At 44.4% G+C, this 19,597-nt stretch overlaps 1 protein-coding gene across 1 annotated transcript in view; it reads left to right on the forward strand.

Annotated features, from left to right (window-relative positions):
* Nucleotides 1–19,597, forward strand: part of ITGA10 (integrin subunit alpha 10) — a 610,846-nt gene that overhangs the window by 507,702 nt on the left and 83,547 nt on the right. The window contains exons 20-24 of the mRNA XM_069652761.1: nt 5,274–5,415; nt 10,070–10,162; nt 15,460–15,536; nt 15,977–16,066; nt 19,386–19,470. Of these exons, the coding sequence (XP_069508862.1) occupies nt 5,274–5,415; nt 10,070–10,162; nt 15,460–15,536; nt 15,977–16,066; nt 19,386–19,470 (487 nt within the window). The remainder of the gene's footprint in view (nt 1–5,273; nt 5,416–10,069; nt 10,163–15,459; nt 15,537–15,976; nt 16,067–19,385; nt 19,471–19,597) is intronic.

Here is a 19,597-nt window from a genome sequence, read left to right on the forward strand (position 1 = left end):
TTGGCATCATGGGATGACAATCTAGCATTATGGGAACAATTGCAATGTCGCATTATGGGATGATAATCTAGCATTATTCGCATTGTACAAATGAAAATCGCGCCTTATTTGTAAGGTAAACATTTAACTATACCATTGTTTGTGTTGCAATAAGGTAACTTTGTTTCAATTGTAGGGTAACGTAGAAGTCTGGCATTAGTCATATGGCCGTGACACATGGCCTTCTTTGCATGTGCTGTAACAGTGGACTCTGGCATTATTTCTATGGGAATAGTGGACATTGGAAATGTGCACAGTAATGGTTGAAATATGCCATTGTATCATAATTTGGACACTGGTGTTATTTCTTTGCAATAATGAGTTTGTGGCATTAATCATTTGGAAATCTGCCTTCTTATTTCGGAAATAATGGACACGTTTTAATATTGTTCTGTTTTGGGCATTTCCATTTTTTTCAGTTCAATAATGAACGTTTGGAGTTATCTGTAAAGGAATAGTGGACATATTGTGACTGGTAATGGTGGAAACGTGGTAACCGCATAGTAATGGTTGACATAAGGCATTACCAGCGATAGTGACAGTTGAACGAGGGGAGAACCTGCGTTTGCGCTGGGGTCCCTTGCAATCCATTTTCCACAAGTGCAAGTAATGGTGTAAAAAGAGGGCGTTAAAACTGTCAAACTCACCTTGTTTTTTACCTTGTGTTGCAAAAAGTGTAAATGCTGCCTGCCATGTGTGCATGATAGGCAGCATTTACAATAAAATCCTATGGCATCCGCCTGCTCGTTGGCAGTTGCTAAACATTGCTGGATTCCATAGGAATACATTGGTTTTACATCAGCAGGAAGAGGTCCCCCTGGTGGAGCGGGAATGCACAGCAGCCGCATCTTTCACATTCTGTGCCCCATTCAACCAGAAAAAATAATGAGACAAATCCCCCGAATTGGAAAGGCCTTAGCAAAGGCGTGTTACATTTATCTCTGTCGTTGGCACCTTCTTTTACACTCCGGGAGATTCGAGGCGCCACAAGACAAGATGGGAGAGGGCGCGGGGGGACATGGGAAATCATAAGAATACAGCAAAGAATCGGTATACTGTAATTGGTTATTTATAACACGCTTAATACCAAGAGGTTTCTAAGCGCAGAACCAGGGATCGAACCTGTGCTGCTCCATGTCATCTTGCTTTCAAGGCGAGCACGTTACCCCTGAGCTATCCTCCCTATTGGCCTTGTGACAATCTTACCATGCAAGTGCGTGACAAGGTGATAAGTGCAAGGGGGTGGGGGATAGAGGGAGAAATGCAGGAGTACCCCATGAGTGGGAGCGGACAAGTGCTGGTCGGGACAAGGCGGCAAGTGCCAGGGGAAAGAGGAAGCACAGGAGGAAGGGGGCTCAAGGGCAAGTGCTGGCAAAGGATGCTGGGGGGGTCTGGTGGGGGTGGTCTGGCCCCTGTATGACTCTGAAGGGACCGGGCCCCAGTCACAGCGGCAGAAGGAGAGCTTAGCACGGGGGAGGGGGAGCAAGAGGAGAAAAGTAAGGTCTTGAGAAGTTTCTGGAACTGAAGAAGATCCGGCTCAAGTCGGGGGCGGGGCTGTTCCAGAGGAAGGTGCCAGCCAAGGATAGGGATCTACCTCCCACTCTCTGCTTGGAGAAATGTTTGACCTGCAGAAGTTGGAGCAAGACAACTGGCTTAGTTGGAGGGGGCGAAGGGAGGAAAGAGGCAGGTTGAGGAAGAGGCTATTGCAGTCGTCAACCCTAGAGAGAACCAGGGCTCTGGAGACATTGAGCATCTGGGGAAGGTGAGGAAAGCTACAATGAAGCTGAAAATTGGACTTCTTGGCAAGGTCCGTGATGTGTGGAGAGGAGAGAGAGGAGTTAAAGATGATCCTGAGGTTTTTTGCCTCACAAGTGGGTGAGGGGAGGGCACCCAAGCAGTCTGGCCAGAGAGTGGGGGGAAAACAAGGAGCAGGCGTCCCAATGAGAAGGATCTTTGTCTTATTGGCATTAAGGCAGAGATCATTGGAAGAGCACCACGCCTGAATAGGAGTCCCAGTATGAGGGAGGAAGAGGAGGAGGTAGAGGTAGGGAAAGGCAGCCTGAAAGAGAAGTGTGTGTTGTCTGCGGAACACTGAAAATTAGGGTAGAAAGTGGAGATCAGATGGGCCGGAGGGGCCAGGTTGAAGAGCAATGGCGATCGGATAGAGCCCAGAGGAACGCCACAAGTAGAGAGTGAGGTGGAGGAGAGAAGAGGATCCATTTGCACTTGGGAGGGTCTGTCCGATAGGAAGGAGGTCATAATTGTAATCATAATACAGAAGAGTGGGGATGCCTGTAATGTGAGAAATGCTATTTTAAGGATGAACACAAGCAAAACAGCATCCTCTTTGGACTGGAGCCCACCCAGGGTGACCTCAATCACACATCTGCTCCGTGCCATCCTGCAGGAACATATGCATTTGCACACGCATTCAGGGCTACCTGTAATTAAAATTCAAAACAGTGTGGAAGCCCCTCTGGCTCACCCTTTGGCCCATGTTCATTCTCAGTAGATGGGCTCTCACATTTTTGCTTAATTTGTAAAACTTGGCGTTTCTTCCTAATTAACGCAGGGTAATCCAGACGTGGACCCCTTGCTCACTGTGCTTAGAGAGGCACAGCTTCACCTCACTGGTGAGGCCAGACTAGGCCGAAACACGTGTCTGGGGTTGCTGATGGAGATTTGCCTAGCATTTCAGTGCTGGACTGACCTTGTTGGAGGGACAAAGACTGATATGCAAATGGATATTTCTCCACTGTGAAGGTTGCAGTGAGCTAAAACGTGGCTGTAGACCCTCCTGAGTGGAAGACATTCCGTAGAACAGGGTATTTGACACATGTTCGTTCTCAGTAGCGTGTCTCCCACATCCTTGCTTAATTTGTAATTAAAATCCAGCCTCAAACGATAGGCACACGCCCTGACAGCAAGAGTGCCAATAGCAACCCAGGGCATGTGTTTCTGCCTCCTTGGACGTCATCATTGATGTGCGTCTGTGGGGCCGATGCCTCTCAAGGCACAGAGAGCAGTGTACTACATCGGGATTACTGACATTGTCTGTGGCTCATTTTGAACCTTTTGGGATTTTAGCATAAATTAGTAGGGGAATATTGACTCAGAGAAGTTTGTAGGCAATATGGCACCCAGGGAAGACTGCTAAAATGTGCAAAACCCCTCCCACCCGCGCATGTGCACAGCTTACTCCCAAACCATAAACTCTGCTTTTAGTGAGTCCTCAGGTTCTACTGAGTCAAAAAAAAAAAACATTCCACAGTGGTAATTTACTTAGCCAAAATTACTTTGTGGCTGTTTCTTGTTTTACTGTTTTTCTTTTAACGGGGGAATCTCCATAAACTCCCTACCCACTCCCTCTCACAGCCTTTATATCCCCTACCCCTCAATGCATACATGTCTATTTTACAGCCACAAAGTAATGTTGGCGAAGTAACGTAGCAGTCAGTAATTTCATTCAAATTAAACAGTGCACTCATCCATAGTCCTCTCACATTACCTCTGGCAAGTCTCTCCCAGGGGGGCTAATGGTTACACCTTGCCTTGCATGGCCCTGCTCAAGGTATGGTACACTTGCACAAAGAGGTGCTAATGTTTGGAGGGGTACATAAACAAAGGCTATGCTGCCTCTGCATGTGTGAAGGTGCATAGGATTACTTCAAAAGAGACTTCATTCCTCAGCTGTTACCCGTTTAGTATTTTCATTGGTTAAAAACATCAATCTGAGGACTGGTTCACACATTTCTTTTCAGTGTCACTTCCCACTCTGCGCCCCGGGTAGCTTCCCGGTTCGCCCGTCCCTAGATAGGGCCCTGCATTTACCTCTTGCTCTCTGTGCCCAGAGATCAGAGGCAGCCACACCTCCTGGGGAAAAAAGAAACAGCAGCAAGGCTTTCTTCAGGTATTCCCCAGGCCTTTCGGTCTCGGTTTTCATTGTAGGAACAGACTGATATAGAAATGTGTATTCTACCCTAGATTGACAGAGAAAGCTGCTCTCCCCGAGTAGGTTACAGCACCTAGAATACACTATTTTGGCCTTTGTTCATTTTCAATAGATCATTTCTCACATCATTGGCTCGTAATGGGTGTATGGATTTAATTGTATGGTGATAATGGGAATCTGCCATTGTATATCTGGTACTAATGCACACGTTATATTATGTGTGACAGTGGAAATCTGCATTATTGCATTATAGTAATGTTTTTTTTTAATTATTTGCAAGATTATATAGGGCATTGGCATTTTATGATTTGCATTAATTGGAACATGTTTTAATATGTACTTGTGGAAATGTGGCATAATTTGTGGTGTAATAAAATCGGCGTCAGTCATATGACAAGAATGGACATTGGCATGTAATATGGAAAGCTAGCATTTGTATAGTCTCATAATAATTTTAGGATTATTTGTATGGCTATGATGTGTTTGCTAATCACGGACATGCATGGAAATGTGCTTTTATTACGGTGCAAAGGGGCATCTTACATCATGTGTGTCATAATGGTGGAAATGTGTTACTCACATCAGGGGGTAATGATATGATATGATTGATTATTTATAACGCGCTTAATACCCGGAGGTTTCTAAGCGCGTGCCCGGAGATCGAACCTGTGGTGCTCCGTGTCGTCTTGCTTCCAAGGCGAGCACGTTGCCCCTGAGCTATCCTCCTGAGACAATGGAATAATAATGGAGTGGAATAATGGAAAGACAATATCATTTGTTTGGCAATAATGGACATTTGGAATTATTTGTATGGTATTAGTAGTTATCTGGCAGGATTTGAATTGTAGCACTGGGCATTTTGGTTTTCTCAGAATCATGCTCTAGAATCCAAGTAGTGGGAAGGAAGGTGATAGAAGTTGTCTGCAATGCAGTCGCCGGTATCCAAGCTCTGTATCTGGAAGAAAAGTAGATCCTCGGCCCATGGCCCGGCTTACACTATTGTTGCCCTGCGCACACCTGATCTGCTCGGACCGTCTGCATTTATGAATTCCACTACTTTCTTCTGTACGTATCTATGTCTAGAGTGTCCCAAGGGCACTCCCCAGGGAAGCGGCTCAAAGGAGACCTGCTGGTGTTATTGTAACCAGCTTGATGGGCTATTAGTGGATTGTCTAAATCGCCCTACACAACAGGTCACTGAGAAGTCATCATTTGCATGGAATGAAGAATATCTCCAATTTAAGTACTGGTGACCCGTTTCCTTTTATCCTTGGTTTTCTAGAGTTATGCCGTACATTGTCCAGCGGAGTAAAAAGAAAGTCACAGTCGACGTCGTCCTTGAAAACAGGAAAGAGAACGCATACAACACCAGCCTGAAGCTTTGGTTTTCAAAAAACCTTCTCTTCTCCAGCATGTCGGCCAAGGTACATCAGATTCTTTGCCCTGCGTGCTCTCTCTTGGTGGACAGTACTTTGTCTCGCCTCCATGATCTCTGGCATTCTCAGCTAATTTTATTTAGGATTGGCCAAGCGGAAGAACTAAATCATGGGGCAGAACCTTTCAATATGTTTCTCTTTATTTTATCAGTCTTGCGTTTTGTGTTTCAATGTTTTAACTTTAGATTCTCTCAAATGTGACATTTTGCCTTTTTTTACTGGTTTATTAAAACCATATGCAAAAAAGAGTACATCAGTGCATTGTTAGGCAATGATGTTACTATGTGAAGGTCATATATACATCATTATCATTATTATCATTATATTGGGAGGTAATGGCCCATGTCACAAGGGCCTCAGGCACGAGTTGAGGGATATTACCACACAGAAATCCCAAAGAAAAGTGCCTTATAGCTAGTACCACCCTGGGTCTCTAACAGGGGTGCTAAGGCCAAGTATTCTGTGTAGAATAACAATCTGCCGCAAGCATGCTTTCCAATACACTTAAGATGGCTGCCATGGAAATGGAGGTAGGGCCTCTGTACAAAGTCCCTTTTCCATCTCCATGGCAGGGTGGAGAAGATGTGAAGAGGTCAGGAGACTCAAGACAGCAGAGTAAGTTTGCAGCAGATTTCAGGAAGGGTAAGGAGAGGTGGAGGGTATGTGTAGCACGGCACGGTAGCTAGAATCAGGGCGAGAGGAATAAGGCATTGGAGAGCAAGGCAGGCAGGTGGGTTTGAGCAAGGCCCAGTTTGTTCAGAACGCAAGCTTGGATCATGAGTTAAGGCCTAGGTTCCCTGAAACCTTATTTGCTGCTCCACCTGCCGAGGGTTCTAGTAAAAACAAGAAGCTTTTTTAAAAAGAATAGGGAGAGGGACTCTTCAAGTAGACTTCACAAGTCATTTCCATATTTTTGGAACATCCACACAAAATGTACTTTAGAATGCCATGAAATCACACAGAAGTTATTTACATCGTCAGTAGTTATCCTGAAAAGCTTGTGTGGGTAACCAAAGCTCACAGAGGAAGACTGAGATTCACTGTCAGATGGTTGGCTTGGATAAGCTGAGCAAAAGGCATGGCATGCCTACACTGCAGCACATTCCTAAAAGGTATGCGCTGCCTATCCTCCTCAGCAAGGTCCTCTCAGTTAATGCATCTACTCCCGAAATCATTGTGTAACTCACAGGCCATAGATTTCACTCCCAGCAGCCAGCACAGCTTTTCATCCTTCGGACGTCGATTAAATTAACACTGTTTAGTTGGGTAATATTAACATGTCTCAACGTTCTATGAAAACGCACAATAGTGCCCGCAAAAAATATAAAAGAGCATAATCAACGTAGTTATTACGATTATTTAATGTGTGTTGGCTATTGCTCACCACATTGGAACTTTGAAAGCAAAGTACTTGGTAGACCAAGATTTCGACAAGCCAGTCCATGCTTTCTACACATTTATTTTGAGCACAGGGACACCACCCAGAAGATTAACATTGCATGCCACCAGGCTTTTCGTTGTTGTGCTGCATCACAATGGTTACAGTTGTTGGAGTAGCATTTCCCTCTGGGTAATGATAAACTAATGGGGTGTGCTAGAGACAACTTACAGTAATATGCATAGCAAACACCATCATTGTCATGGTAGGTTTAGAAGAGCATGAAACAACCCTTTGGTCTGAATTGTATGTGTAGAATAGGCCATTGCAGCTAAAGCACACATAACACAGTGCCACACAGTAGTCTCCCCTGAAAATTCACCTCCAGTTCACAGACACTGAGCAATGCATTGTGGATATGCAAATTATCTCAAAGCAGGCTTTTTGCTCCAGAAAATTGTCTTTGTATTCTAGGGGAGCACTATTTCATACATAGCTTTATCAAAATAAGACAGGCGGTTCTCAAGGATGCAGGCAACCATGTGCATTTGCAATCATGAGTGTAGGATTTTCAGCCCCCACCCCACTTAAGTGCCCGTGTTAGGGGAAAGTTGGAAAGAACAAAGACACCCAGCTTCCTTAAAAAAGTCGGGGTCAACAGGACAAAAAGGATTACCCAATTAAATTATAGGCTATAGTTTTTCAGCACACACTGGGAAGTGAGCTTTGTTAATTTCAAATTTTGACAAACAGCTCCCTGTAGTGTTCCACCAGATGGGGAATTAATAAAATAGATATTTTTAGTTAAGTAGGCTAAGGATCTACACAGTTTTGCCCCCCCCACCCCACCCACTATAAAGGGAAAAGGATTTAAGGTAAGCAGACTTCACACCTATTGGTTTCCCAGGGCTCACTTCTACTTACATAGAAACCCTATGTTTAGTTTAAAGTTTAGGACAGCCAGCTGCAAGTCAGGACCCTCTGGAAAGATAGGGCAGGGGTTGGATCACTCCTTTCTCAAGGATGGCCTCCCGCTCTCCTCCATAGGACCCAGTCAGCTCTTAGGGCTACCTAGAAATTGATAGCTCCACCCAGATGCGCTCTCAGCAATCTCCTCTGGTGTTTCCTTGCAGCTGTCAGATAGTAAGTTGCAACAGCACTCTTTTGATGGTAAATTTCAGAAGCTCTGTCCCTTCCTCCTAGCATAGTCCCCCTTATATAGCAATGATGTCCCCACCAATTTTACATTCCTGCAAGAGGTCACCCAATTAGGATTGGACAGTTACCCTTCACTCTACTCCCAAACCCAGCCTCCCAGTCAGGATTGGTTTAGGGGTCTGGAGCAGACATATGATGCTTAATTTATACGCCCAATTTGTTCTCCTGTCAAATTCTTGGCAAAATGAGTTATGTGGAAAAACTTCATAATTTTACTAATAACTGCCACAATATACATATTTTCTGATTCAGCTAATCACAGTGAATAAAATAAGAAGACATCCAGGTCTGCACCATTTTGCACGGCTGTGTAGCACTTTTCTGCCATTTTCACAAAAAGCATAGCAGTTATGAATATGTAATTTGTTACCCATATTCCTAATTGTACCCTCCACCCGTTCACCAACTCTCACATTTGGAACATTTTCAGATCAGCCAGAAACACATCTTAGGTCGCCATTACTGTTCCCTTAGTCACAGGTAGATTACATTTTATATCTCCAAAATCGCCTGGAAATTACCTTACAAAATGGTACATAAATGAAGAAAATCTGCCTTACAGTTGCTGGAAAAAAAGGCCTAAGTTATAATAGTCCTTTTAAATTAATTGTAAATCTTCATGTGGGACAACTGGCAATTCTCCTTCTTCCACGCCATATGGTCTCACTGGGCTTCCCCGTAAACAGAGCTTTTATTGCAGCTTGCTCTTTGAAGTTGGTTGCCTATTCAAAGATGTAGCCCCAATCTTCACACCTTTTAGTCATGCTCCAGCTCAGGGGAACTTGTCCTGCAGTAACTGCCTTCAGAGCCAGCAAGTCGAGGGAAGACTGGGCTTTCTGCACCTTTAGTAGGACACACTTTATTGCAGTTGTAATTAGATGGGGGATGTAACTTTCCAGTGGGGGAGTTTGTGATGACATGTGTCCAACAGCCAGCAAAAGGGTTTGCCTAGAGACATTTTCTCAGGAAAACAAAGTGGCTTTCCAAATGTCACTGGTATTTTTTATGTGAAACATAATATACATCACTTTTGGTCAACACGCATTTCCATGACATTTTCCTGTTAGCAGTGGTATATTTTCACATTTAAACTGCAGATACACATGTAAAGCCGTTTTTGGGGTCAGTGTTGAAACATCCTGCTTTTCATGTGTAAGGGACTTCTGTTTGGGGCCTTTGAATGCACCCCACAGAAGGTGCTGGAATCCGGCGAAAGGGGTGGTGTGTCCACATGTCATGTAGACAGTAATGTCCGGAGGGTCCTAACAGGTAACAATACAAAATGTGGTGCATATTGGTGAAACAGTGCGGAATTGTATAAGGAACAATGCTTCGCCACAAACCCACAAATGTTCACTTTTATAAATACAGATGCGGTTAATATGGAAGATGGATTTGTCTGGTTCTACTGCTTGGGAAAGGCGCTGAAGACCCTGGACATGAAGGCCCACTGCTCACTCATAGATTGGTTACAGCATGTGCAGCGCTGGCTTCCCAGCAGTGCCATGGTAGGGTCCCTCCACCAGGGGGTGTATAAGAGTGGATAACATCAGGTTGACTAGCACTTCATGCCTGATTCCTCCTACTTGTAAACCCTGTAATATTAGCGGTTATTATTAACCAGTTTAATGCCATAATGCCACTCAATTTATCTACGTCAGAAGGATGAAGCACTGATTCAAACTAGAAATCTTTTGACTGGCTCAATGTCAGAGGGGAGTACTTAACCCATGGGCTATCCACCTGGACTGGTTGAAAGTGTATTCCCGAATCCATAACCAGTGTTGTTATTGTATCTGCCTCTTTGCTGAGACTGGCAGCAAAGGTGCGGATTACAATGGAGAGAAATAAAGCACCTTTCTTTTAGGGAAAAACCGAGCCTTTCCTGAAAACTCAAAAATTATTGGATGCAACTGACGAAGAGCAGTACATGTATGTTTTGGTTCCAACTAACTGGATATGAGACTTGCCACAGTTCCAACTATTGTGTCATCACACAAAGGCAATTGGTTTCATTGGGTTTTAACAATTTCTCTGCTTCCCTAGAGAGACCCTCACCAGAAAGTAGAATGCACAGCTTTATCGAACATAACACGGTCCTGCTCCATAAGCTATCCTGTCTTCCGGTCACGTGCAAAGGTGAGAGGGCATATAGATGAAGCATGAACTTGCACTCAAAGATGTTGCCACCTACCAAATGTAGTATTTTATGTACATGTCATCTGTTCTGAATAACTGTGCATCTTTATCTCCCGACGAGGTGCACATTTCTCTCAGGATAATACCCGCTATTATAGAATTGTCATTAACATGTTATGTGATATTAATTGGGATTCATGCTGTGCCACACTGCCATACGCATGACAGATCTGAAAGAGCGGGGAGTAGGGTTAGAGGGAAAATGAAAGATAGCTTTGTTGTGTTGATGTGTAGTGTGATGAGAGCACAGTGGCTTTTGTGGCCAGAGGTGGTGGGGAGCCGTGCATGCACATGGTGCTAGGACACACTGGCCGGTAATGTGATGTGTACGTTCTTAGTAGAGGCGTAGCATTTTGTTGTTTGTCTCTTGGGAAGGTTATCCTAGCACCTCAAAATGACCAATTCACAGGTTGCGGCTACATATCTACTATAAACAAACAAATATAATTCAATGCAATGCATGAATAACTTAGTTGGTGTGTGTGTATAGTATGATTGAGCATACATTTTGAGAATGTTAGTGCAGGTTACTTAGAGAAATGCCTGGTGGGCAACTCAGAGCACCTATATAGTGTGGCCATGGCAACATCTCGGTAGGGGTACCCTCTGGTTAAAGTACTTGTGAGGCTATGTCCTGAGGACCTTTGAGTGCACTGGTTCTCTGGCAGTAGACAGTGGCAGTGGCTGGTGCTGCATAAGCGTGGGGCAACACAGGGACAAGTTGAAGCAGCGTGGTGCATGCAGTTGTGGTTACCAAGTAGACAGTGGGTGACAATAGCTTCCAAGTGAAGTTCAGAATAGGTATTCCAGAAAGGGCAGGGATCCTGAGAAAAAAACGCAGCAGGCTACGAGGTCAAGGTGCAATATCTGGGAGCCAGTTATGTGAATTACATTGGAAATCAAAGACGAAAAACAAGATTAGGGATTAATGACATTGGCCACCAGGGGGCCAAATCACACTGGGGTGCAAGGGAGCAAAACATCAGTTGAGGAAAATTACAGCGAGACACACGGTAGCAAAATCACATGGGAACAAATCCCAGTAGGCAGAATCAGAGTGGGGCTCCTGGGAGCAGTACAATGTAAGGTAGAAAGTAGAATGTTAAGCAGGTTAGCAAGGGATGCAAACAATCAAGCCCCATATGGCTGGGCATAACAAGGTCAAGCATGGCATGGGAAGGACAGGACCAGGGATAACAAAGTATAGAAGTCATAACAAAACAGGCACAGACCTAACATGGCATAGCAGCCTGTTTCCCTCCCCACACTCCGACCACTGGCTTCTGCAGACAGCTGCCATTTCACTATCTTAGTCTTCCACTGTCAGTCTCTCTTTCTCCTCCTAAGTAAATGTAGCACACATTTCAGTCCCGGATTGGCCGAGATGCACTTTTGGGAGACCAGTCCAAGTCGATCATGCATTGTGAATTGTTCTAATAGTTTCTGAGTTTGTCTGTTGGACTCCATGCTCTCCCCTACCATTGATGAATACCCAATACTGATTTTCTGAGGGTCTACATTGGGTTCCTTCATTTCACGATAATGTGATTTGATAGAGGCGTCCTTTAGGTTGTCCAGACTAGTCGACCCCTCCTCTTTCGTCACTGCATCTTTATGCTGTGTTGTTTTGTGCTTGGTTGAGATTCCCTTTTTTGGGTTTCCAGGGACCTCATTGTTGAGTCTGATGTTTGTACCTCTCCTTCCTGACCAACAGATTACAGGTTTCTGTGACTCACTTCCAGGTTTCTGCACTTGTTAGTCAATGTATTCCTCAAGCTCTTGGCTTTCTAACAAGGTTTATGTTGAGGCCCTTCATCTTCACCTTCATCTCCTCCCTCATGCACATTTCTTCTAACCTTGCCTTTGTTGCTTTCCAGCTCTTTTCGGCAGGCTGTCAGTGCTTTTGCTCTGTGCTTTGATGGAGGGAGAGCATCTTTTAAACATGCGTCTGTTCCTACCCTACCATTACTCTCTCTGCTCCTTGTCCTCTAATTCCTAGACCCTCCACAGGAAATGTGCTACGATATCCTACGATGTCCTACGATATCACCTGTAGAGAAAATTAGGGCAAAAAGTGCTGCGTCTCAGGATCATGTTGATCAGATATCTTTTTTACCAACTACGCCTACCAACCATGCCTATTCACAAAATGAACCCACTTTTATCCCCAACTTTCAATTATGTTCTAATGTATAACATTTCTTAGCCCTGGCCAGATTAAAAGTTTTCTATTAGCTCAGTCTATCAAGTAGGCTGGGGCAGTGTAGGAGGCTTCATAAACCGCTGCCTGTGGCAAGTGTTTCTCCTGAGAAAGTCTTGCCGACCATTCCTCTTTATTGATTGATTCCCCAATGCGGCCCTCGATGATATTTGTGGTCCTACCCCAGAATTTGTTTACTAGTTGGTTTGCTTCCTATAGCTTCACATCCCATCGCCGTCTTCCAGTATAGAGTTTGACCATACACACACTGCTAATAGGCAGACCCTTGGGAATGGTTGCGGTAAGTTCAGGATCTTTTCGCAGAGTTTTCACCAGAGAATGTCTACTTCCTCAGGTATCTTTTTTTCACCTCAGATCTTAACGCCACACATCTTTATAGCGTCAACCTCTGCCTGTGTTATTTTTTAAATATGTTCTATTGCGCCCCGGCTAAAGGGTTTTCGGACGTGGATATACAGCACATTGTGGGCTCATTGTTGAATCTAAGAATGCTCAGGAGATCAGGCGAGTTGACATGAAGTTCCTTTATTGAGTTAAAGTTCCACCACCCAGGCTCTCTTCCTCCAGCTGCCTCACTGTGGAAGCCTCTTCATGCACAATGCTCTATTATTCCCTCAACATTCTCTCATGAGGCCACACGCACACTATGCATCCAGCAACCGGGGGAATGAGATATGAAGCACAATATAACACTCATGCATCCTGAAAAAGTGCATTACTGCATTTATTTTCTCTGCTGATGGATTGTTGGTTTATGGCATAATCGAGGATGGAGTGAGTCATTAAGCGCCTTTCTCAAATGTCTGAGAACTGACTACTGTCTTCACTAGTGCACTCTTGTTTACTGGAGCTACTCCCATTTCGTGGTGCACCTACCATAGTATATCATGATGCCGATTCTGCTTGTCTCCTTTGGAATTATATCTCTCCAAAGGCCACTAATACTTCCCTTTGGAAGTATAATCCCCACATATAACCTTAAAACAATTTCTGGAATACAGACACTTGTAATAATTAACCCAGTAATGTCTCTCTGTGAGGTCTTTATTTTTCTCGCTTCTATATCCGCATTATCCCCTTGAGTACATTACAAAGCATATATTAAGTTTGTGGCAATTAAAGAAAATACGTCTAACCATCCTTTTCATGCGCTCATTTAAATTAAAATAATGTGAGTTTATTTTGGTGTAGGACTCCCCTCAAATAGCATTAGCGTGGTGCGTACAAAATCAGACTTCACTATAAATGCACTTAACGTTTTCAGCAGATAGAATAACTTTTCTTGCAAGCAGCTGCAAATCGCAAGCCTCTCCCATGAGTCCTCTTGTGGTTACACACACCTCAAAAAGGCCTTGGATCAAAAACATCCACTCCATGAGCTGCCATTTTCCTGCAAATATTGGGAGAAGAGCAAATGGCAGTGCTCAGTGCACAGGAGGAGAAAAAGGTTGCACATACAAGTTGAAAGCACATCTAATTCAGCTACCAATGTGCTGGCATCTGAAGACCTTCCTGTTCTCTGCTTTCTCTCTACCCCTTCCCTGCTGACCTACCTGTCTGCCGCACCAACTGGTTGCTTGGTTACCCTCAGAGCCTCACTGGGTACCAGGCTCCTCCATGCCGAGTCTCCCCTGCATGGCCTCCGGGCCACCGCACACTTAGGGGCTGTAACTGTAACCTCTACAGCCCCCCTGCCTCCTTGCACTCGCCTATAGCCGTGCTGCAGTGGATGCACTTACTCAGAGCATTGCTGCCCCGATCGCACTTCCCCTTCCTCTCCTTCTCTCTGGCACTTCCCCCTCTCCCTCCCTCCGGCACTTTGGCGCTGTCGCACTTGCACGATCTGCATGTCACAAAGCCTAGTAAGATCGTTTTTATTGTCCTCCCTCTGTCTTCGCTCCCTTGTCGCGCCTAGAAACACTTGTGTGCATGCGCGTTATAAATGACTTATCATATATTGTTTGTTTATTTGTGTATTTATTTGTAATGCGTGCCGAACCAATAGGTATCTGGGCGCAGAAGATATTATACCTGACAGACACCTGGTCAACAGACGTTAAGTAACACTCTCAATGAATGTGTGGTTTAATGATAATACATGATAAGTGGAAATGTCTGCTTACAAGGAATCCAAAGTGCATAATTCCTAAGGGATAGTCAATTGTGGTGGACATTTCATGGTTTCTTGTATTTTTCAGCCTTGCTTGTCTGCTTTCTCTGCCACATTTAGAGTGTACATTACCAACCAATCCAGTTGGTTCCATGTGTTAATATCCCCGCCAACATATCGCCATAATTTTGCACCAATATTAAGGCATGGTACCTGCGGGAGACAGCCCCACAACCCCTGTATTATTTTAAAAGGAGCGTGGGACACCCCCGCTCCCAAAAAACCCTAATATTATCCCCACTAAAAATATCTCCTATGGCCGTTCCCGACAACCATATATACAGCGATATTTTTGGTGGGGATGATATTACCTGATACCATCCAGTTCACTCAGGAGGTATGTCAGCCCAAAAGGTCCTGATTTACAGAATTTGTAGCGCGGTGCAAAGTGACTTTATACTGGAGCAAAGTGACTTTGCACTGCCAACAAGCACCCTGATATACAGAACACTTTGCACTGAAAAATAACTATTTGCACAGTGAATTGGGCCCATTTAGCGCAGTGCAAAGAGTACTTTTTCAGTGCAAAGTGATTTTCAGAACAGTGCAAAGTGTATTTTTGCAGTGCCAAGTGACTTTACATTGCAAAAATACACTTTGCACTGTTCTCTAAATCAGGGTGTTTGGTGGCAGTGCAAAGTCACTCTGCACCAGTGCAAAGTCACTCTGCACCATGCCAAAAATTCTGCAAATCAGGTCTATATCGTTAATGATTTAAAATTCAAGGCGGAAATTGGGATAAAAACAGATATGATTACATTAGAAGGGTTTGCGAAGCAAAAAGCAGAACAAGCATGCAGCAGTACCATGGCAACCTTAACCTGCTATTTCTTCATCCTACCTTAGGTGGCCTTCCTTATCGACTTTGAGTTCAGCTGCCTGGCCCTTTTCAACCGTGTTCAGATAAAACTGATGGCAAACAGGTAAGAGGGCTCCCACGGGCGGGGGCATTTGATATGCAGCCTCTGATGGCAGATTGCAAAGTAGGCTGTAAAATAGATTCCCACTCCAATGTCGAATTCCATCCTCAGGATGTGACCGGTTTGTTATCCTTAACGTAGCTCTGATCCCTTTTTGTTTTTGTATTTATTGTATACACTTCAGATTCTCTGATGTCACACGATTTCAATGGGATTTGCACCCCCTTGCCGGGCGGTCACATGATATATGTCCCAGTGTCTTATCCTATGGGTCCCCGACAGCGCCACCGTGTTCCTGGCCCATTGACCTAGATAGCTAACGATATTGAGGAGCCACCCGCAGACCGGGCGAGGGTGTTATAATGACGCCTCTGTCTCCTACTGTCTCATTTTGACCCTCTTTGTCACCTTTTACCTCTGTCACCTTCATGTCTTCCTTGCAGCGACAGCACAGAGCTGAATAAAACCCTCCACGACAACACCGTCCAACTCTTGGCTGTCATCCGATATGAACCTGATCTTTTCATTTCCAGGTGAGTGGATCACTTCCTGTATGGACCCATGACCCCTAATTGACCTTCATCGAGGAAAACTGTCAAACAAGCAACCCCCTGGGCTTCCAATTCAAGCGGGATAGGTTCTCCGTGGGTGGCTGGTGGGGGGTGGAGGGGGTATCTAGTGGGAGTTGTAGACAATGTGTGCGCTTTATGGTACAATGATTTTCTACAAACAAGGTGTTTATTGCTTTGTTACCTATGGCAAACCCTTGGGGCCCGATTCGTGGAATTTTTTGCACGGTTCAAAGTGACTTTGCACTGCGGACACAAACCCTGATTCACGGAACTGTGCAAAGTGTATTTTTGTAGTGTAAAGTCCGTCCAAAGTCGGTGCATAGTCATTTTTGCAGTACAAAATGACTGCAAGAATGGAATTTTCTTCTTGCCTTCATTATAAAGCAAAGAAACTACGTCTGCTATGAATGTATATCGCGGCGGCACAGAAGATTTAATGACGCAAATCTGTTATGTTATTGACCCCAAGAACAATTGTAATATGTCTAAAACCTTAATTATAAAGAAGCAAAAATGTGGCACACAATACAGAACTTGGACTACGTTGCATGTAAAAGTAGTACGCCAGGAGGAGTCACCTCGACTTGTTTACTTCCGTGACCCCAACAATACCTGGTTAAATTCTCTTCTGTATTTTACAGGCGGCTTTATATGCTTTTAGGATTTCTTTGTCCTCTGGTCACATGCGCATGGCGGCATATTCCACGGGAGCAGCAAATATGTAGGCTATGCAAATGGCAGAAACAAGTGGAAACCAGATCTTTTGTCGCAATCTCAGACGTGTGTGCTATCCTGCTTGGTGAATACGGTCATGATATTACGATGGTTGGCACTATGAGCTTTTCGATAAGGTGTCTGGCAGGAATGCAGCAAACGTTAATAAGTATAACCGGAGGAGGGTGGACATTACTGGTCGGGTAATGCCCTGGGGTGATAGTTACAAGCCCGAGCGAAGTGAGGGCTTAAACATAGCTATTAATGCCCCCCCAAGGGTTCTATTGCTACTAGTACCCCGGCACATTGTAATAGTATTTCTTCTCGAGTTAAAAAACTGCATGTAAACCGTTTCTCAACTCATGGGAAAAAAAGCAAAATAAATGGCCGTCATGGATCAGGGAGAAGGGACTACAAGTAGTCCATTCTCCCATTGCATGGCAGCCATTAAAAACATATTTTTAAAAAAAGAAAATGGCCACCATGGCTCAGGTTGAAGGTATTACACATAGTCCATTCTCCATTTCCATGGCAGCCAGTGGCAGCAAGGGAAGGAACTACAAGGGAAGCAGCTAGGAACCAGTGCAGGTGAGTCTTTGGCAGGCTGGTAATGACCCGGCGAGGGCCAATCAGATCGACCGTTACAATCTGATTGACCCTCACCCGGTGCTAAATCTAGTTATATTGCAATTATGGCTAATTATATCTAGGAAATTAGAAATATAACTGGGAGTAATGAAATATCAGAGCATCCTGTATATAACATGATGTGTGATAATTGATATTGGAATATTGTATTATAATGTGATATGTATGTGTGTTTTATGAACAGTTATCTTATCGTGTATGACAGCCATAAATATTGTTTATGATTGTGTGTAAAGTGTATACATTATAACACAGTTTTCAATAAATAAAAAAAATAGGGACTGACTCTGCCATACCACCACTGGTAATCTGGCAGCAAATCCAGCAGAATACGTGGTGGTAAGGGTACCAGAGGTTGGCCAAACACAAAATGAGACCCACGGCATGGTAGATAATAGCTTCATTTATGTGTACCCCTTGCGTATTTTTCTACCCCTAGTAGTTACAATACTTCAGCGGTGTGCAGTTATCTTCGTATATTCAGAGGGATATGGAAGCATACAGCGCTCACACTGAAAGCTGAGCATTAAACAGAGGGTTCGGTGAAGCTCGGAGCTGTCAAGCAGCAATCCCCGTCACAGAAAGTAGGAACTGGCCTCACTGCAGAAGTGGGGTTTAATAGCCACCCGTGGGTGTGCCTCCTCTTTTGCAAAATCAAAGATGCAACAATACTTGTTAAGTTGTCGGTTGACTCCATCATAACGCCGGTTGTTGGTCTCGCGCGGTGCTCTTCTACCAAGCTGGCGCATTCCATAGTAAAGAAAAAGCACATTTATAAATAAAACTATTGTGGACATGCCAGTATCATGGTCCTTTCGATTACATTGTCGCTTGGCATTATGATGGAGTCAACAAATGCGCTAAACAAAACGTTGACTGCCATTGCATGTGAGAGTGGGTCAGTGTAATCAAGGATTAGGTGCTCCAGTGCCACTAAAGAGAACTTCGCAACGTTACTGGCAAAAAAGAAGTTTGGGAGTATCCCTGGCTAGTAACAGAGTTTTTTCCCAATATGCCTCTTGCACCCCAAGACGTTTACCAGCACAACCAGTTCTTCAAACAAAAATGTATTTTTAAAATCAAGAAAAGCGATACAGCCTAGCACGTATCATGAGTAAGACCTTTGCAAACAATTTGGATTGGATAGAAAGGTGTTGATTTCACAGAAGCTTCCCCGTTCCCGCGCAATGTATCCCTTGCACCAGGGGGCCGCCACCTTCATCACTGTGCTGGACCTTGTATCCAAATACCCTAATGGCCAAAGCAAAAGGTTATGAGAAATTGAATGGAGAGCTGCGCTTGCAACAATGTAGCACTGGGGTAGGGGTGAGAAGCTAACCACATTTCTTGGATTTCAGTCTTTACCTAACTGTTGGCACCACACTCTTCTTCTTCTTCTCACCTCCCACACTTATTATCCCCCCTATTCTGCCTGCGGCTACCGCACCCTTGCTGCTCTCCCAGACTTTGGCTGCTCCACTGTGGGCAATGTTTGATAGGTTTACTGTTCTTTCATCCAAGAACATTCTCTCGTGATTGTTTTTCCATGATAGGAAAAGAACCAGTGTGGCATGCTACTCCTGCCCCTGGCTCTGCATAGAAATAATCCCCAGAGCAGGGCTCCGCGGCAGGCAGTAACAGCCAATAGTTTGCATTAATGGCCCTCACGTGTTAACTTGGGTTGGGGACTGTTATCACCTACAACGACCGGCTGCCCCAGGAATTAAATCTACATGAATGCCTTGGCTTTCCTAACCATCCACAGTGTGAACGATTAAAGGACACAGTGGAGAGGGTGGCAAATGATCTCTGTGGAGAAGCAGGGTCTCGTACACCTCTACATACAAGCAGATTGTTTCATTTGCAGCAATGTATATGCAAGTCACCAGATTCTGTTTGTGTCAATTTGTGTCCACAGTGAAGCCACACTGAACCGCTACGAAACGCTGCCAGCGAGGACGACACCCGATGGACTGGGTCCGGAATTTAAAACCACCTTCAAGGTACCCATCATATAATGGTAGTATATGCATGAATGGCAGTGGGTCATTCTCCAACAACCTGGTACTAATTTTTGTAGATATGCTATCCACTTTGAATGTGCCCAATTGAAAATGATTAGAATTCACG

The sequence above is a fragment of the Ambystoma mexicanum genome, chromosome 1p, assembly GCF_040938575.1.
Source record: "Ambystoma mexicanum isolate Mex_15411 chromosome 1p, UKY_AmexF1_1, whole genome shotgun sequence".
Taxonomy (NCBI): domain Eukaryota; kingdom Metazoa; phylum Chordata; class Amphibia; order Caudata; family Ambystomatidae; genus Ambystoma; species Ambystoma mexicanum.